This window comes from Agrilus planipennis, unplaced genomic scaffold (assembly GCF_000699045.2).
Source record: "Agrilus planipennis isolate EAB-ADULT unplaced genomic scaffold, Apla_2.0 scaffold21, whole genome shotgun sequence".
NCBI lineage: Eukaryota > Metazoa > Arthropoda > Insecta > Coleoptera > Buprestidae > Agrilus > Agrilus planipennis.
In genome coordinates, this window is record NW_020439030.1 from 1462086 (window position 1) to 1481813 (window position 19728).

At 33.6% G+C, this 19728-nt stretch overlaps 1 protein-coding gene and 1 long non-coding RNA gene across 3 annotated transcripts in view; one reads left to right on the forward strand and one right to left on the reverse strand.

Moving 5' to 3' along the window:
• The window catches only part of LOC108741257, a 121558-nt gene that overhangs the window by 68004 nt on the left and 33826 nt on the right, over nt 1–19728 (reverse strand). For both annotated transcript variants that reach the window (XR_001938480.1, XR_001938481.1), the window contains exon 2: nt 9521–9805. This is a non-coding gene — a long non-coding RNA (uncharacterized LOC108741257). The remainder of the gene's footprint in view (nt 1–9520; nt 9806–19728) is intronic.
• Nucleotides 13610–19326, forward strand: LOC108741247. The gene is made up of 3 exons (XM_018475978.1): nt 13610–13692; nt 17465–17956; nt 19027–19326. The coding sequence occupies exons 1-3, from the start codon at nt 13650–13652 to the stop codon at nt 19236–19238; spliced, it is 747 nt and encodes a 248-aa protein (XP_018331480.1). The 5' UTR covers nt 13610–13649; the 3' UTR covers nt 19239–19326.

The following is a 19728-nucleotide window of genomic DNA, read 5'->3' on the forward strand; positions in this document are numbered from 1 at the left end:
TTATCGGAGACCCTGGGCACATAAGGATAATGGGGCCCCTGTGGCTTTGACAGAGGACTACTTTGTTCAAACAACAAAAAAGACTAGATAAGTAAAATTGTAATCCTATTGAACAATTATTTTGTAACTCCTTTAGCATTTATAGGTTAGTGTAATCATCATGCTTAAAAAGATTCTCAATACATTGATAATCTTGTGCATGCAGTTCCAATATATAGAAATGTGTATCGATAATATTGGTTTTCGGTGAGTGGATGGATCTGGTAGAAACTAGGGGGTTCCCGTCGATCGCGAGGCCCTGGCACTTGCCCAAAATTTCCAATGGAAAAGACGGGTTTAGGTGGAATGAAAATTATTAAGGAAAAGGAGAGATTTGATGATAATGCATTTTCTGAGATATGAAGGTTTACTTAGACACACATCAAAAACAGGAACAAGACGATAAAGGGCAGGGGTACCTAGATTATATCACTGTTCACAAACTTCATGGAAGTCAGTAACAAATAGGCGAGATAAGTTGATAGAATAGTCACAGACATGTTAAGGCAGAAACAAGAGTTAAGAGGAGTAGACCTCGATTAGATTACCGTTCACAGATAGTTAAGGATGTGGGTTGTTCTAGTTTTAGACCGAGCGGCATGGCCTAGAGGTCTAGACCATTGTTTAGCATTCGGGAGGACGGCGGTTCGATTCCGGGTCCGTCTGCCTTGGTCCAAGTTTTTCTGTGGTTTCCTTGGATCACTTAGGCAAATGCTGAGGCAGTAATATTCCACAGATAATCTTTCATTCTCTTCTGTCTTCATTTCGTCCGTCTCATCTTTCTCACCCGAACCACCACCCACCCATTCCCACGATTCCTGAAAGCAGGCTGAAGAGAGCCTTCCGCCCTACCTTCCGGTATAGTTCGGAGGGACTGCCCGCCCACCAGCATTACCGACTGGTGGGAATGAAACACCCAAAAGTTTGAAAGTTTGAGTTTTTTCTAGTTTTATGGAAATGTGAAGATTAGCACAGGATAGGAAAGAGTGGAGGTAAGTGTCCAAAAGTCTTTGGACTAGAATTATTATGTATTTATTTAATAAATGTAAATAATTATAAAGTTTTTTTTTAAAAATGTTTCGGATTACAATCGACTGTTGCAGTTGACAGTTAGGCACCGTATGAGGTGTATAACTTTAAAAATTATATTTCGTTTGTCCAAATGAGTCGACGGGTAATGTAAGGACATATTATTTATTATTACTGTACTGAAGAAGTTGACCGTAGATCCTTTTTTATCTTACTGAGTTACAAATTGGTTTTGATTTTATCTTTCTGCGTTTGTTCCGGTTAATGGCATAAATTTTTTGGCGCAAACCGCCATACGTGTATATTATTTAAGACTTCTCTCCCTTTTCGGAGTGCATTATACTTTTCGACCGTACAAATACGTTAACATTCACGTTTACTGTCTTTCTCCTGCTCCCACCGTATCTCTCTTCTTCTTTCTTCGACATGTTGCTCCTCTCATAATAAAAGAAAAAGTACAACGAGCGTTTGCAAAACAAAAACTGCCACTTCTGCATACATATCACTTTTCTTTGCATGTACCATCTGTCCCGTCACAATTCATGGAACTGAGTCATTTAATGATAATGGTATAATGGTAAAGAAAACATGAGCTGACTTAGGGACGAGGTGGTATGCGCGCAGGATTCTTGAACGTCCTGCTAAGGCAGCGGTTCTCAAACTTGTGACTCGGTCACTTGTTGTTATACCATCAATTAAAACTCCGTACCGTATAAGTCATGTTTAATGGTCAATTTTATATAATAGAAAAAATTTAAAGACATATAGTCTATAAAGTTGCAGTATAGTGCTAGACTAACAGTAAGTATATTTAGATATGCCTTGTATCTTCAAGGAAGGTTCTTATGAAGAGCAAGATTGGAAAAATTGTCCGAAAAAAACCTAAAAACCTCACTTCTCTTTTCCCATACAAACCACAGGGTAAATTAAAATATCTGTCCCCAGCTGATATTTGACGTTAATCAAAACAAGACAAAGGCGCGTTAGGATTATCTTTGATATATCTATAAGTTGATTAGGCTGTATAGATATTAATTTATGTCTTCCCAAAATAAACTTCGAACAAAAAAGTGTTTGCGTATTATAAAAAAAAATTACTGAAATACGTTTTATTTATTTATTTTGTCTATTGGACTGCTACAATTCAATAAATTTTGGCAGAACGAAGTTGAACGGGGCAGCTAGTTATAAATAATGTCATATATTCTGTTAGAATTATTTCCTTTGGATTGGATAGTACAAACTTTGTCAAAGATATATATATATATAGTGGAAATCCATCAATGATTTTATTGTATTTCTTTTGTTTTAATTACCACTTTCAATTGTTGTACTATCTACTTCTTCGTTGGAGATCTAGATACATATTCTCACACATTTAATGAGACGTATTCAAGAAAGTGAAGTGCAAATAATGCGAACTAGTTTAAAGTAAATTTGCTAAGTCGGCTTGGTATCGATTGGGTTTACATACGGGTATAAGAAATGTGAATTCTGTGTAATATTACGGATTGGAATCTACAAGTAGCATGTAGTATGATTGTGTGATATGGATACATATCTTCTTTTCTATTCTCTCATTGTAATAAAGAGAAACTATTTGCATTTCTTATTCTTGATGTGAATACCTAATATGGTTTACGATTATACAAAGGACTCTTTCTTAATTAGTTACATTTTTCTGTTTCCTACAAAGTAAATGATAATATTTTAATATCATTTTTTAATGAAATACTACATTGCTTATTTAGTCTGGTTTCGATTTTAGCTACGTTAGAAGCCCTTTTTCTTACCGTTGCTAATAAAAATGTTTTAAGCATTACTTAGCATATTATTTATTTATTTATTATCATTTTACCGTAAGTGAAAATTCGGAAAGACTAAGTACATTAACGGTTTTCATGCTTTCCTATATGAAATTCTTGTGGACACTGCAATTACAGAATAACCATCTTTTCATCATCATCATAAGGTCGTCAGTTCTAAGGATACTTGGACACGAACCTCGACTTTTTCCTATCCTAAGCTAATCTTCGCATTTTTCCAAAACTAGAACAACCCAAATCCTTAACTATTTGCGAACAGTAATCGAATCTAGGTATACTTCTACTCCTCTTAAGTCCTGTTTATACTTCTAACATGTCTCTGACTATACGTTCAGGCCTGAGAAGGTGTCCTACCAACCTGTCTCGCCTATTTCTTATTGACTTCCATAGAGTCCTCGGTTCTCCTATTCTTTCTAATGCCTTTTCATTTATAATCCTCTCTATCCACGGTATCTTTATCATTCGCCAGTAACACCATATTTCGAAAGCTTCTAATAATCTTTTCTTTTTCGCCGCGCCAACCGTCCATGTTTTGCACCCATACAGTGCCGCGCTCCAAACATACACCTTTAATAATTTTTTTCGAATTTCTAAATTATTCGTTTGCGAGCATAGAAGTGACTCCTTTTTACTGAAGGCGACTTGACCCAGCGCTATTCTCTGCTTTATATTCCTACTATTCCTTCCGTCTCGACTTTTTTTCGTCTCCTGTCTTTATATTCGCTCTTTCCCTACTTTTTCTTCCCTTGCTTACCAGTATTTTCGTTTTCATATCATCTGCAAGTATACTAATCTTTTACCCCTGTATATCTATCCCTACAGTTGTAGGTACTGTCTTTAATGATGTTGATCGCGTCTTCGATGTATAGATTAAAATGCAGCGGTGACAGTATGCATCCCTGTCTGACTCCCTTCTTAATATTTAGTTCTCTGCCTTGCAGCTCCAACTCTATAACTGCTTGTTGATCTTTATACAAACTAAGTATCACTAACTATCTTTAATACAGAAGTAAATGCTTCTCTCTTTGCAAGTTATCAATGGATTTGAAGCAGAAGGAGATACCTGGGTTAAACTTTTCAAAAATGAAATGTTAGGAAGTTAGCAAGTTATATAAAACGCTAAAGAATACTCTTGAAGACTAAACAGTAAACAAAAGTTGAACGTGCTTTAGATTTCTGAGCATATGGGTTATCGTATATGATGAAATAATATTACAGCTATGGATCATGTTTTTGTTTTAACTCCCATTATAGGAGCCCCATTGCGAGTGCGCCACTGATCGTACTCGTCAATTGTAACTATGATTTTAATTAGTATTCATTGTCACTTTCTTAGATGATCTGATACAATCAATCATAGAAGCTGAAGGTATTAAAAAACTGAACACTAAATCGCATAGGAGCGGTCACTTTCTAAATTACTTTGTAACGTGTAACAGATGTGGAGAACTGCAGAATCTTCTTACCTATATTCCTTCTGCATCTTTAGAAAAATTTTGCTTGAAAAGTTAAACAAATCAACAAACCCATGCATCACATCGGCCGTTGTACGCATTCCTTTTTGATTTGTTTTCTAATAAGTGGGAAGTCGCAAGGCTAATATTGGCAGTGGTTGCTGTCAAATGTTAAAGCGGATACATGCGATATTAATAAATATGCATGAGGTTACTCATGTAGTGTCGAAGTGTCATTAGAAGAAAGTCATTGAGACGCAAGCAATGCGTTGAGTGATCGATTTATTGTTTACTTTCTTCTCTGTTCTCATGACATAATGGAATAAAACGCAATACGCAAAATTCTCATTGAATGATTGAATATTCAACGTCATGGTTCATAGTAAATATTTATTATTGGTATATCATCATAAGGTCGTCAGTCCTAAAGCTAGCTGGACACCCACCTCCTCATCTTCGCATTTCCCTAAAACTATAACATCCTACACCTTAACTACCCGAGTAGAATTTATTTTGGGAATTCCCAAATTCCAATTGGGTTCCTATTGGAGATTGTTGGAATTTCCCAAATTGGGCATTTCCCACCTATACCCAATGAATTTTAATCTGCGTATTTTAGGGCAATCCCAAGCTTTGCCCAAACTGCACCTCCCAACTACAATCTTATCGAAGAGTAATTAATAATTATTTAATTTATCAATAATAAATAGCTATTTTATTCATTCTATCCTATGTTTTTATGTAACAGTTGGCCATTCATTGGAAAGTATTCATTGGGACCCAATTGGGATTTCCCTAACTATATCTTAGACTCATTTTATTGTAATCCAAGACATTTTGAAGTCCAAGTGGGGGTAGCGTGCGTTCGTGACCAGTATAACTACTAGTAGTTTACAAAACAGTTCGGTGATATCTTTTTTTTTCGTGTATCAACATCGATATTTTCAACAATTTATTTATGTAATATGCCAACAAATTCATCGCAAGAAAGACGTCGTGAACTTACACGTTTACGTGTCAAAAGATTTCTTGAAAAAGCTCGAGAATTATCTTTAATACATGGAGAAGAAAATTTGAGGTTAGACAATATTAAGTCATGAAAATGCTTGTGAGAATGGTAATAGTGACACAACGTTCAATAATTCAATTCCAGAAAGTGTTTCAAGTGAAAATCATGATACTATTTTATTCAACAATTTAAATGATTCTCATGATGATATTGAACAACAGCCTAGATTAGAAGAAAGAGTGAGTGACTCTCCAACGAACATAACCTAGCGGAAAATGCAGTTATTTAGGTAGTAGAAATTATACTTATACCATCATGTGATATACTACTTATATTATACTCATGATGATATTGAAGAGCAGCCTAGATTAGAAGAAAGAGTGAGTGACTCTCCAACGAACATAACCTAGCGGAAAATGCAGTTATTTAGTAAAAATTATACTTATACTATCATGTGATATACTACTCATATTATACTTGAAATATTTTACGTTANTGGGGAAGGCGTTACATTTCCAATAGGGAACCGGTTGGGTATCCCGTTTGGGACCCATTTCAATTGGGGAAAACCCAATCGGGACCCAATCGGTTCCCAAAAATAAATTCTACACGGGTATTTGTGAACGCTAGTGTAATCTAGATCTACCTCTACCCCTCTTTTTACCTTTCATATGTCTCTAACTAGCCCTTCATTCCTGAGAAGGTGTCCTACTAACCTTTTTCGCCTATTTTTTATTGACTTCCAAAGCCAGCGACCCCTCTTCCCCCTCTTCCTTTCTGTCACGCCCACCGGCCATGTTTCACACCCCGTACAACACCGTGCTCTGTACATACACATTCAACAATCGTTTTCGAAATTTTCAATTAACCGTTGGCGAGATAGAAATGACTTCTTTTTATTAATGGCGACTCGACCATGCGGTGTCTTCTTCTATTTTTTGTCTGCTAAGCTAATACTAACTTCTTGTTCCTGTATCTTCATTACCCTAAATTTGTCCTGCCTTTAATGATGTTTATCGCGTCTTCGATGCATAGATTGAAAGGTAGCAGTGATAGTGTGCACCCTTGGTTGATTACCTTCCCAATATTTTTCTTTTCTACGTTGCCGCTCAAGCTCTATAATCTATAAAAAAAACTTTTGTGTGATTCATTCCCACCAATCAGTAATGCTGGATTACGCCGGAGCGTATGGCAGAAGATCCTCTTAGCCTACTCTTAGGAATCGTGGAAATGGGTGGACGGTGGATTGGATGAGAATGATGAGACGGACGAAATGAAGACTGAAGAGAATGAAATATTATCTGTGGAATATTGCTGTCCCAGGACTGGATCAAGACAGACGGACCTGGAATCGAACCGACGCCCTCCCGAATGCTAATCAGTGGCCTAAATCTCTTTGGCCATGCCACTCGGTCTATAATCTATAACTGCTGCCTGTTGCTCTTTATACAAACTATGTATCAATCACTCTTCTATCTCTGTATCTCATCCCTACATTTTTAAGTATATTTAACATCTTGTCCCATTTAACTTTGTCAAATGCTTTTTCTAAATTTAGGAATCCTATGTACGCGCTCTTTCCATTTTCTATCGTCTTTATTTTTTTTTGGCATGACTCTTACTACATTTCGTTTATAGTCCTGCAGGACCTTCCTCGTCTAGTAAGTATATGTGGCTATCTAGCCAAAAAATATACAATCTCTAACCTATAACCTCTTGTCCTGCATGTTTTAAGATTTCTGTCTGTATTCGCTGTATACCAGGTGCTTGATCATTATTTAAGTTTTTAAAGCTGCATCAAACTATTCTCTCATTATGGGGTAACCTAGCTCACCTATTTCCAACTACAAAAACCCAATTGTTCGCCGCAGTAAGGTAGATTACAAGGTCCAAATGGTCATAGGGTTTTTACTTCTTTCGATTCACCCAATGAAATTTTAATTTTTTCGTCATAATCAAAAAGCAATTAACACTAAGTAGATTTTTCTTTATTAATTAAATTTTCAAATTAATGTATATCACCCACGTTATTATTTTTGTTAGTCTAATCTATCGCATAATATCTTACTATTGAAAGATAACTGCAGATTTTTGCGCTAAATTTTAACATAATACAATAATATAAGTATTAGAATGTCGCTTTAATTATAGCAACTTCTTTCTTTTCTTTTCGTTCACTCTGAATCATTCTGCCAGGGAGATTAAGATGCATGAATGTTAGTCAAAGTTGAACATAGTTGTAGGCAAGAAAAGTGAACGAAAACATAAAAAACGCCATCAAATGGCGGCTGATAACATAGTGTGTGCAGGCTCCTCATCAACCGGTGATAGATAATTAACATGATGCAACGTAACAGGTTCCAGATAATATTAGATTGAAAGCAAAAGTAACGGAAGGACGTTACCAGATCGACATATTGAAATATTCATGAGTCATTAGAAAAGTACTTATAAGGAGATGTCAATTTTACAACACTTATCAATTACTTTCTGATGTGTAATTAAATAAAATCAGTTAAAAAAAGAGATGTGTGTACTTATCTAAACGAAGCACAAGTTGTCTCCTATTTACATATCTATTTAGCCGCTATATACGTAATAGTAATTGCATATGTTTCCAATATCGATTATAGTTGACAGTTGACAGTTGCTGTTGACATTTGCAAGCTGCGCGCGTTTACTTCCGTTGCATGTTGCGCACGCCGCTATTGTTACATGCCACTATTTTCTTCTCAGCGCGCTAAAAGAAGTATAACTTCAAAAACAAATAATAAAGTATAAGGGAACAAGTAAAAGAAAATAGCACAGTCTTAAGGGTGTTGTCTTCATAGATCGCAACAAATGTGGATCTTAAAACAGCTACAATCTGTAAGTTTTAAATTTTTCGTATAAAGTTGCAACACCTATACCACTCGGTTAGTAGGTCAATTAGCAACCATATACATGGTCAAATTACATTCACAATGAGGAGATTAATCAAACAATTACTAGAAGCGACTTAAGGGTGTGAAACGGCTAATCGTTGGCACTTGCCATTTTTACCATTCCCCATGTGTATAATAAGGTTGGCAAATACTAATAATTTTTTAATGATTTATTAGTTATCGTCAAATTAGCATCTATTTCAATTATTCTCAATATAAATTACTTTTTATATCTATTATATAAACTATTCTTGTTATATTCCATTATCATCATATTCTTTAACCCCTGTTACTATAAATTATTATCAATCAATGATATTTTAAATGAAATAACAAATTCGCGTACATATACAATATGGTGGAGGTGCCGGGATTTTTAACAAACCGTACACTTTAACTCTCTGTAATTTAGGGGCCATTCTTTGTAACGAAAAGCGAATATTATAGGTAAGTGGAAGAAGAATTTGCATTAATACGTATAATAGAAAAAAGGGATAGAGAAAATGAAAGTACTGGACTGATCTTCTTTGTTTCAGTTTAAAACATAAAAATTGTTATAAAATCTTTGTGTTTTTATTTGAACCCTATAAAATTGTAAAACCATGTTTTTTTATTTTTTTAACGAATGAAAAACATCTGTTCTACTTTTATTTGTTAACTTTTATAAAATTGGTGCAAAATTGAGAACTGCTTGGGAAAATATGTACTTAAGTAAACAATATAATTTAAAGATGTGTCTGGATGACCAAAAGTATAATTTTCAAATGGTATTTCAGAAAGAATTAAATAGGAATTTGAATTAGAAAATAAGGTCTCGTTTTTTTTAGCAAAAAGCTTAAAAAGAAATAAAAATAAAATTAATAATTACTATTAGAAAACAGTTCTTTGGGTTAGAACTTTATTTTATAATAATAAACTTTCTATACCATTTCATAGTATAAATACTATAAATATTTTGCACATTTGACTCCGTTCATTTCTTTCGCTTACCTCTAGCGTATTGTGTGTTGTCTAGCATAATTACTCCGACCTTGACTTATCGTTAATTCAAACGCCTGGTTACTTAAAGTAGACAACCGCAAATACACAGTCGTTCGCAAGCAACCTAACTAACTTTCAGCTTCGTGACTCTGATTTATATAAAAGTATGAAACACCCATTGATTGATTAATGTTTCAAATTTACAACGTATTGAGGAATAAATATACAAAATGAAAATAGCATTTTTTGAACTCCTACCTTTCCCAGTCGCTGTCAAATTTCTTTTTCCTGTGGCACTGCCTGCAGCTGCACATCGTGTTTGTGTCGTATTCGCTACCATAATCAGACTTTGAAGAACGAAATGTACGGCTTTTAGATCTCTTATCAGTTAAAATAACTGCCCATGTTCTATGGAGAAAGAAAAATGCCCTTCCGCTGCTACCGGTACTTGCGGTACTTCGGTTGTCTTTTTGGTAATTTCTATTCAGAATGGTACTGAAGCTTTTTCCCATGGTGGTGTATTAGATTGAAAATAACATGGATCTGCAAAAGAAGTATATGTGATTAAAAGTATAATACGATCAAAGGGAAAATAGTGGACTTACACGGAGAAAATGAAAAACGAAAATTTACCTAAATATTAAGATGATATTTACAATTTATCCCACTAGCCCGTTGCTTCGTAAGCGAAAATAGTAAAAATTACAATTTGGACCCGAATTTGTAAAAATAAAATCGCTGCAGAAATAAATTTACTAGGTATTTTAATTGATATTACAAATTCAATTGTAATAACTAAGAAACTTGAAATAATTTTTAAAAATATGTCAAAATTGAGATTATTACAAGTTACCTAATAAATTCTACTATTTCTACGGCATATTCATTTATAATCGAAAATTGTAATTTTTGCTTTGTCATAAAAATTTAGTTTTCTCCGTGTAGTCGGTAATGTTTTTATTTTTATTATTTTTTAAAAGAATCCATAACAATACCCGTAATGAACATATACGAAACTGGATTTCTGAATTCTAACCGCATACTATTGATGATTATCACCATGATGGATCATGGTGGCGTCAAAAGTATTCGACGTTTCGTCTCCATCATTTTATATCAATGTTGGAGATTCAGTATCGACAACACGAATTTAGTGAAGATGAACCTTCCGGTGCGATTAGAATCTGGAAATCGAGCTTCTTTAGACGATAAGCGTGAAAGCCTAAATCAATTTTTAATTAATACAAACTTGATGGTATTAAAAGTAACTGAGGCTAGTTAGCTGGAAATAGCTAGATGTTTTACTAAAAACGAAAAGGTTCTACATTAATTTCTTGAGCAACAATTATCATTGATGAAAATTCATTTTTATTTTTAATTTTCCCCGTTACAAATTACCTCAAATTAAAGGAAAATTGTTGCTGTTCCGGGAATCGAACCCGGGATCTTTGGCTTTACGCACCAATGGCTCTGATCACTAAGCTATGAGAGGTGACAACAGCAACAGCGATAAACAGTACTTATTAGTCCACAAATCTGTCGAACTAAGTAACTATATTAATACTATTTGAACCATTTTGACATTTAATAGGGGTTGATATTATTAATGAAAATTCATTTTTATTTTTAATTTTCCCACTACAAATTACTCAAATTAAAGGAAAATTGTTATAATTGAATTAACATTAATTTTAATAAAATTAAACCTGACACTTTATTTACTTGATCTATTAAATTATAATAATTACTTAATCTCAGAATCAATTAAATCACAATTAATTTCGACTATGGACAGGACGGGTGCCGATTATATCCTTTTGTTTTCGTTATATATTCATAATAAGTGATTTATTGGGTAATAGTTCGGCTTGGCTTCAAGCTTCAATAGAAATATTGTTAAATTTATATGGTCAAAGAATGGTTAAAATTAGGGATGCACAGGATAGTGATTTTACTATCCCGATAGCCGGGTACCTAGCAGTAGCTGTTCCACTTCGGTTTATAAAAAAAAATAAACACAAGAACTATATCAAATTAACAAATTATACAAATGTAATTAATAATATAATTAATACAAATTAGGTCAAACGATCTATCCCAATACCATCTTAATTACCAATTTTTATTAGCTAGGTTGTTAGTTATTACATTATTATTTCTGGTGTTTGTTTTATCTGTTTTTACTGCTACAATTACCCGGTACTACCGGGTACGCGCCGACATTATTCGGTACCCGGACGGATCCTAAAAGGTGTCGGATACAAACCGAGTAACCGACCCATCTTCAGTTTAAGATTTTACACACTGGTAAAGGATACACCAGATAACCTAACCAAACAAGTTCAGAGACTATGCAGATACTGATTACACTGTAGTTTGTAAATGACTAGGCGCGGTTAACATGAGTAAAATAATTATCAGAAACAGTTAACAACATTAGATAGTTTTGTAATAAATAATACTGCACCTGTTGAGTCAGGCTTTCTAGTGAGGAATATGTAGAAAACTTATTTTTAAGTAGAAGACCAAAGAAAAAAAGTACTTATGCAACTTTGTAACTTACTTTTATCATTGTCTTATCAAAAATCTGAAATTACCGGACAATAATAATTGTTCTGGACACATCAATCCAAGACAAATAAATAATGAATTGTAAAGTAAGTTGTAGCAGTTTACGGTTTTAGAGGAATTTTGATTGCTTCGCTATAAAATATTACACCTACATCATTTTACAGAATACAATAAAAATCATTATTATCATCATCGACACGCATCTCTACTCTTTCCTATCCTGAGCGAATCTTCCCATTTCCCAAATACTAGATCCCCTATTTGTGGTTTAATCTAGGCCTTCCTTTACCCCTCTTAATTAAATCCTATTTCTGCTTCCAATATGTTTCTAGCTAGCCCTTCATCCCTAAAAAGGTGTCCTACGTAGTCTGTTCTCCTACCTTTTCTAGTAGGTACCTCTTCATTTCTAACGTTTTCGATAATCAATTAATAATTCCCCAGCTCTATAATATAATTACAGATATTTTTATTTTCATAATCTTTATTGAGTAATATACATAGACCTAAATCTGCAACGCCATTCACATTTTAATTTAATGATAAAAAACGACTTAAACAATGGCAACCAATAGAATTCCGATAGATTCTACTGTTTAGAAATTGCAACACGTACTACACTGCACAGTTAATAGGAAGCCATAAAAACGATGTTTTTATTTGGATTTTCCGTTATTTACATCCTTTGATGTTTGACAATTTTTGCAAGAAAATCACAACCATGATTACTGTTACAGTTACATTATAAACACCTAAGTAGATTATTCACTCTTATCCTTGATATGGTTGCACATTGCAGTTAATATTATACTAATTGAAGGCATTAGACATTAGACATCTGTTAAATATTTACGTAAACCGCATATGCTAACAAGTAAAATGACAACAAAAAAAGAGACAAAAATTCAAAACTGAACAACATTTGTTTCTAGTTTATTTTTTATTTGTATAAATAAATTCTTGTTACTGTATAAGTAATTAAATGCTTGAACAATAATTTAAGGACGGTTTCGTATATTTGAATAGTGCCTTAGATTGAATCAATTACATTTTTGATATTATCATTAATAACGTATTAATTATAATAATTAGCAGATGTGCTAAGCCACAAGTAGGCCTTTATTTTTTACAAAAACGCTTTTTATCAAAAATGAAAGAAATAATAATTATTTTTATGGGTTCTTTTATCAAGAAAATCGAACATATTCAGGCTTTTAGTAGAATATGTTCCTTTAATCCTATTTTTAAGTGTCCACTACATTGTCCTACAGTCCGGTCTTTCGACTTATATTTAAATCTAGTTTAATTAATTTATCTACAAAATACGTTGTTAAAACCCTAACGATTCGACATTTTTCATCTTTCTGTAATTAGGTATAATTATGTTATTCAAGCAATTAATATTAAATGTAATTTTCATTACTTATTTACTTTTACAAAACAGTATAGAAAGTGATTGGCCTAATACCGTCGTTAATATAAAAAATTATTTGGTTAAGTGCAATTGGTAATTATTTCGCTCTGCACCTAATAATATATTTAAGTGGAACACGTACATTGAATTTGAATTTGTTAATTACGACAAACTTTCGTAAGAAACTAGGAAACAATTAATAGCAATCTCTCGGTCTTTAAATAAGGAAAATGTGTCAATCGACAAACGAAGGTTTGGTTTCCTCTTTTCCGAACTTTCCGATGAACACTAACGCATACGAATCTCAGATAAGGATATTTTAAATATTAAACGCATTCGAAATTACGTTCAATCTTTATCGGCAATCGTTTCCATTTATACTTTTTCTGTTCTCGTTTATGCATTATGTGGGTGGTGGTTTTTTCATTGGTTCTTCTTTGTGATTCTGGTGAGTACGTTGTATTACGCTAATACAGAGATATAAATTAAAAGTAGTAGCTCGGATTTAATTATGTACTTTAAAAGGGAATGGGACTACTCTCAGGATATAATGCAGTGGTGAGCAAAGGCAAAGCTCACCCAAGTTTTGGTATTGGTCTTGCGAATTGTCTAGATGTTGATCATTTAATCTGATACTTTTTTTTTACTATTTTAATAATTCTTTCTTTCTGATATAATAATTGTCTTAAATGCTGAAATTCTCTGCCATACATGCGATAGTTGTGAGAGTTATGAAAACTTGAGAACTTACCCTTTCTCCCATGCATAAATTGACCTATGTTTGGGTCAATTTCTGAAGGCGACGTATTTAGTAAAGTATTATTGAAAAAAGTGCAACCCACATATAATTTATCGAGAACTTCGCCTTCCTAAAATGACCCAAAGAGTGATTGGATTTTTATTTAAATTTTACGCTAAAGTTTACATAGCAAAGTGCTTAAGATAGTTAAAAGCTTTCGTTCATTCAATAAAAAATTTATTGAGTACCTCGCCTTCTTAAAATAACCCATAAAGTTGAATTTTTATTTCAATTTTACGTTAAAGTTTGCATAATAAGGTGCTCAAGGTAGTCAAAAGCTTTCGTTCATTCAAATTATAATTTATCGGGAATTTCGCCTTCCTAAAGTGACTCAAAGAGTGATTGGATTTTTATTTCAATTTTACTTTAAGTTTGCATAATAAGGTGTTCAAGGTAGTCAAAAGCTTTCGTTCATTGAATGTATAATTTATTGAAAACTTCGCCTTCCTAAAATGACACTAAGAGTGATTGGATTTTTATTTAAATTTTACGCTAATGCTTACATAGTAAGATGCTTAAGATGGTCAAAATGTTTCGTTCGTTCAATAAATGATGTACTGAGTACTTCGCCTTCCTAAAATAACCCAAAAAGTGATTTAATGTTTATTCCAATTCTACGCTAAACTTTGCACAATAAGATGTTTACTGTTTAGAAAACATATGTACCTTTACAAGAAACTTTTAAAAATTGAAATACCTTAAGTAGAAAGTCTAGTTGTTTATTGTGTGTGTTTAAAACAGCGAGCTCTTCAAGGCAGCAAAGAGCATAAATGTTAGTTGTATACATATATGTATAAACGATTAACAGAGAAATGTCACAGCACTTTCAGGCTTGTGATAATTACTTTGGCATTCATACTAACTTATGAAAGCTTTTCTACATATCTGAATTTGCATTATTTAGCTATGGGAATCATTAAGTAAGTTCTATAAATTATTTATAAGGAGAGACAGGCAATTTTCAAGATGAATCGATGTAATAATTCACAACAATTATTAGATACAACGTTTCTTCATATGGTATTTGTAAATGGTTACAAAATACTGTAAACAATTGTGCTTTCAAACTGTTGTACGAATCATTCTACGAATACACTATGTCTGGTGAGTACCTACCCCTGAAAAATTAAGGGAAAAGAAGGTACATGATAAAGAAGTAGAGTGAGCCATCTCGCACCACTCGCACCGTATTAACCTTGCCAAAGGTCAAATTGATTGATGTTTGCTTGATATTTCAACACTGAATTTATTTTTGTATTTTATGGTAATAGTTTGCCAATCGAACGCTTACGAGTGCAGACAATTACTAATCATTACGTACAACTGACTTGTCTACGTATCAGCTGTTTCCGAAGGTCTCGAATAGGTATGTGTGTTTCGTGGAAAGCGCATATGGTTACAAGGTAATTGTTCCCAATCGTTCACGGATCGTTAACTGGGGTATCTTTTCTACACAATCTCCTACACCGTGGTACTATGATGAGATGCACATTACGATACCTCCAGATGTTGCATTTCAAATGATAAATATCCCTACCTCAAAAATAAAAAAAGACCCCTTGCAGGATCACTTCGTTATTTGTTTATCTGCCTGTCAAGACTGTTTTCCGTAGAAACGCGTACAAGTATCAAGTTGAAGTAATATCGAATATTAAAGCCTGCAATCCCCTTCAGCTATTATGTAATCAAACTTCTAAATCAACGCAATCAATCGGTCGTTTATGTCGTTTTGACGCTGGCAAGGGAATCGAAACCTATAGGGCACGTCCCGTTGACGAGGATGATAAAATTTTGCAAGAAGCAATATCGTATAGCGCAAGTAAAGGGAATAACCCGAAAACCGTAAATTTATAGTTGCACTACAAAATAAATAATTTTTTAATTGTAGTATTGTAATTATACGCCTTTTGAAGGTAATTTTCCTACCGCAATCTTATCTTCCTAAGCATACCTGTCAAACTAGACGTTTACCAGAGAGTATCCTATCCCGTTAGTTTATAAACTAGCCAAGTACATATGTTAACTGTTGATTATATAAATATTCATTTCCCTTTTTAGATTAAAACGAAATAATTTCATCAATACTAACTACTATTATTAGGATTATTGGGTTCTAATCCTAACTTATATTATAAATTAATGCGAATGTAAGTTTGTTTGTTGTTTGGTACAATTTCACGGCTTAGCTACTCAGCCGATCATCATGACATTTTGTACAGACATTGTTAGGGTTACAGAAAGGGACATAGGGTACTTTTTATCCAGAAAAAATATTGTTCCCGAGGGAAAGAAAAATTAGTTTTATGTGGTCGTCGATGATTTTTGACACGTATTTAGGACATAAACGTGAGCGAAGCCGCAGATAAAATCATGAAATTTTGTTCACGCACTGTCAGGGGTACAGGAAACAGAGTGCCTTTTATGCAGAACAAAATACTGAAAAGATATACATATTTAGGATTTCAACGTGACCGAAGTCGCGGATAAAACCTAGCGTGTTTATAATTACTTTTGTTAAGTAGATACTTCTTTTGGTGCTACAAATGAAAACAAATTGACTACGTTAAGCGAGATGAATTTAGTGTTATGTGTACTTCGTTTACTTTCTGTAGCGATGTGACCTTCAGTTTGACCGGCGCAAAGTAGAAAAGAACAGCACCAGGCCAGAAAAGGAAGGAGACAACTCTCGGCCAAACTCTTAACCGGCGAGGAGCGTATAATCCGTACAGTACTGCACGGAAAAAATGACCATTTTATCCACTACAATTGTTTTGCTCAAATGTGCTGTTATTGGTACCATTTACTATTGAAAATATCAACGAGATGTTTATTTATATTTGAAGAAATATTAAAGACTTTAACGCTTGTTTTCGACTCGCACTATTATTCATGATTGAACAAAACTTTTGGCAGGTACTGTACGAAAAAGTATGTTTAATGAACAAGAGTCGAGTGTATAATGACCTTTTTTCTCCCTACCTACGATTTTGCCAGCGCGCATCCAAGACATTGAAAGGGTCACATCGCTAGAAAAAGTAAATGAAGTATATCTAGCGAACGAATATTTTGAATTTTTTATTTGGCATATCTTGAACATGAACATAGTATAGTACATACTTCATTAATCTTTCAGTAATTATTATGAAGTTTATAAGCCGCCACAGAATCCTATATCGTGTGTGCTTCTGATTTGACCTTTATTTTATCTTTAACGCATTTGAAGTAACTTCCCTAGTTAAATTAGTCCACTGATGGTTGATTCTGCGGAACGAAACGACAATAGGCGGAAGTAATTCTATACTTTAATTAAATTTGTAAAAAGGTAAAAGAAAAGACCATTTGATGATACCAAACGGCTTAAAAGCTAATTACTAGTTTACAGTCCAACTTTAATTGCTTTTAAATGTTTTACTGTTTGCAGTGTTTTCATTGAGCTGCTACAGATGCAATTCAACCGGTTATAATGGGAACGACTGCATTGACCCCATTAACAAGAATACTTTTAGACCAGAAGATTGTTCTAATACAGCCGTACAGGACTCGTTTTGGGACAGGTGGAACATCTTCTCCAGAATAATAGATAATACCACCGATACCCAAGGGACGCAGAAGAAAGAAATGGAAAGATTCTTTTGGCCGAATGCTACAAAATTCGATTGGAATAGATGGAATATTTTCTCGAAACTGATTGACAACTACACTGATGAAGTTAGTGATACAGATAAAGAACAAATGGGGAAGTTTTTCTGGCCGAATGCTCAGAATTTTGACTGGAACAGATGGAAAACGTTTTCCAATTTGGTGGAAAGCTTCAACGACACTTATGCTACTGAAGCAAGGGACATGGAAAGGTTCTTTTGGCTCAAAAGAGGAAACTCACGTCGTTATCAGTGTGTTACAGTGGAGAAGCTTTGTAAGTTATTATCTAAACGTTTTGTTTCTAACACATGACGTCTTATTTTTGAAGCTTATTCCATTTAAGCTTACTCATTTTTGACATTTTTTACATTATTAACTTATAAGTTAAAAACAAAATAAGGTAAAAGTCTAGATGATGGCCCCCACCCCCGAGTGGGATCGAAACAGGAGGTCTCCCCCACCACTGTACCATAAAAAGTTCGTGGCGGTCTCACCTTCATAAAAAGTTTTGAGGGTTAGATGGGGGTGAGGGTAGGGGGATCGAAAGAGGGTAAGGGGGATCGAAAGAGGGTGGTTGCCTGAGTAAAACCCCATAAAAAATTTGCGGCGGTCTCACCCCCATAAACAGTTATGGGGGTTGAAAGTTGATGATTTTGACAATTTTCATACACTATAGTTCAAATAAAATTCAATAAAATAATTATTTTCAAGCGGGTGGAGGTGGGGGATCGAAAGAGGGTGGTCACTTGAACAAAACCCGATAACCTAACCTAACCTAACCTATTGATAAAGATATTTAAATAATGTTTTATATAACTTTCTCAATATTTTTATGTATTTTTCATTAGTTTTACCTTTGAATATTGTTTAAGAATGACTATATAAATATTTACATGCCTAGAAATGTATAAAAATTGGCATATTTATTAACTTTGAACCCCCATAACTTATTATGCGGGTGAGACCGCCACGAACTTTTTATGGTACAGTGGTGGGGGAGACCTCCTCTTTCGATCCCCTCCACCCCTCCCCGAAGGGGGTAGGGGCCCTCATCTAGACCTTTACCCAAAATAAGAACAATTTTTCCGGCATGCTAGTTTTATCCTTTATTATTATGTACATATTGTATGCATATAAATTGTCTTAAAAATACTTTTGTTTCTATTATCTGATGGTAAAGTATTCCTGCTTTTGATTTTTTGATCTTGCATTTCTGGCATCTTGCACATCTTCAAACTAATAACGACTTTAGCAAATATTTTAATATTTGTTGCTATGACATTGCTGCTAGTTATGTGCTAAAAGCAGGCAATCGTTTAAAATGTCTATTTGTATGTTTTTCAGATGGTAATACAAGAACAGTTGAGAGATACTGCAATGTGAAGAATAAATTTACAAACCATTGTACGAGATTATCGAATCAAGCGGGTACAGGAAGTTATGCTGTAACACAATGTTTGCTTTGCGAATATGATGGTTGTAACTCATCAGTTAGTTACACTCTTTCGTTTACATTGGGATTTTTTGTTCTATTCATTTGTGCTGTTGTTTATTAAGTTTGTTTCGCATATTAATCTATACGAATGTATTAGTAATTATTCCATGATGTAAATAAAATTGAAAAGCTTTTTTAACAATTTTGACTTTACAGGGGTTTCAAAAATATTGTAAGTTATGTTTTGTTTTTATTTTTTTAATTAAAAGAATGTATTTTTCTATGTGACCCTTTTTTTTAAATATATAGAAAAAAAAGGATAAACAGCACAGAAGAATAACGATTTTGGGTGTTCTTTAAAGTAATTGTATTTAATTTTATTTTGGGACATACAAATATCTTCTAAAGGAATTATGATAATAATATTAAAATGAAGGGATTCGTATCCTAGAAATAGTAGATATGCTCCTTAAGTTTTCTGAAATCGTTAAAAAATCTAATATAATTATTATGTGCCTAACTGACTTCTAGAAAAGCAGCACAACAAATATCAAAATAATCAAGTTCTTTTAGCTAAGCAATACATTCTTGTTTCTTGTATATGAGTTTCC

Bases quoted from the DNA above. Each gene is read 5' to 3' on its own strand.
- LOC108741247 (XM_018475978.1), top strand. From the start codon at position 13,650: ATGTGGGTGGTGGTTTTTTCATTGGTTCTTCTTTGTGATTCTG. The intron at 13,693-17,464 runs GTGAGTACGTTG...TACTGTTTGCAG, and splicing joins GGTTCTTCTTTGTGATTCTG to TGTTTTCATTGAGCTGCTAC. The intron at 17,957-19,026 runs GTAAGTTATTAT...TATGTTTTTCAG, and splicing joins TGTTACAGTGGAGAAGCTTT to ATGGTAATACAAGAACAGTT.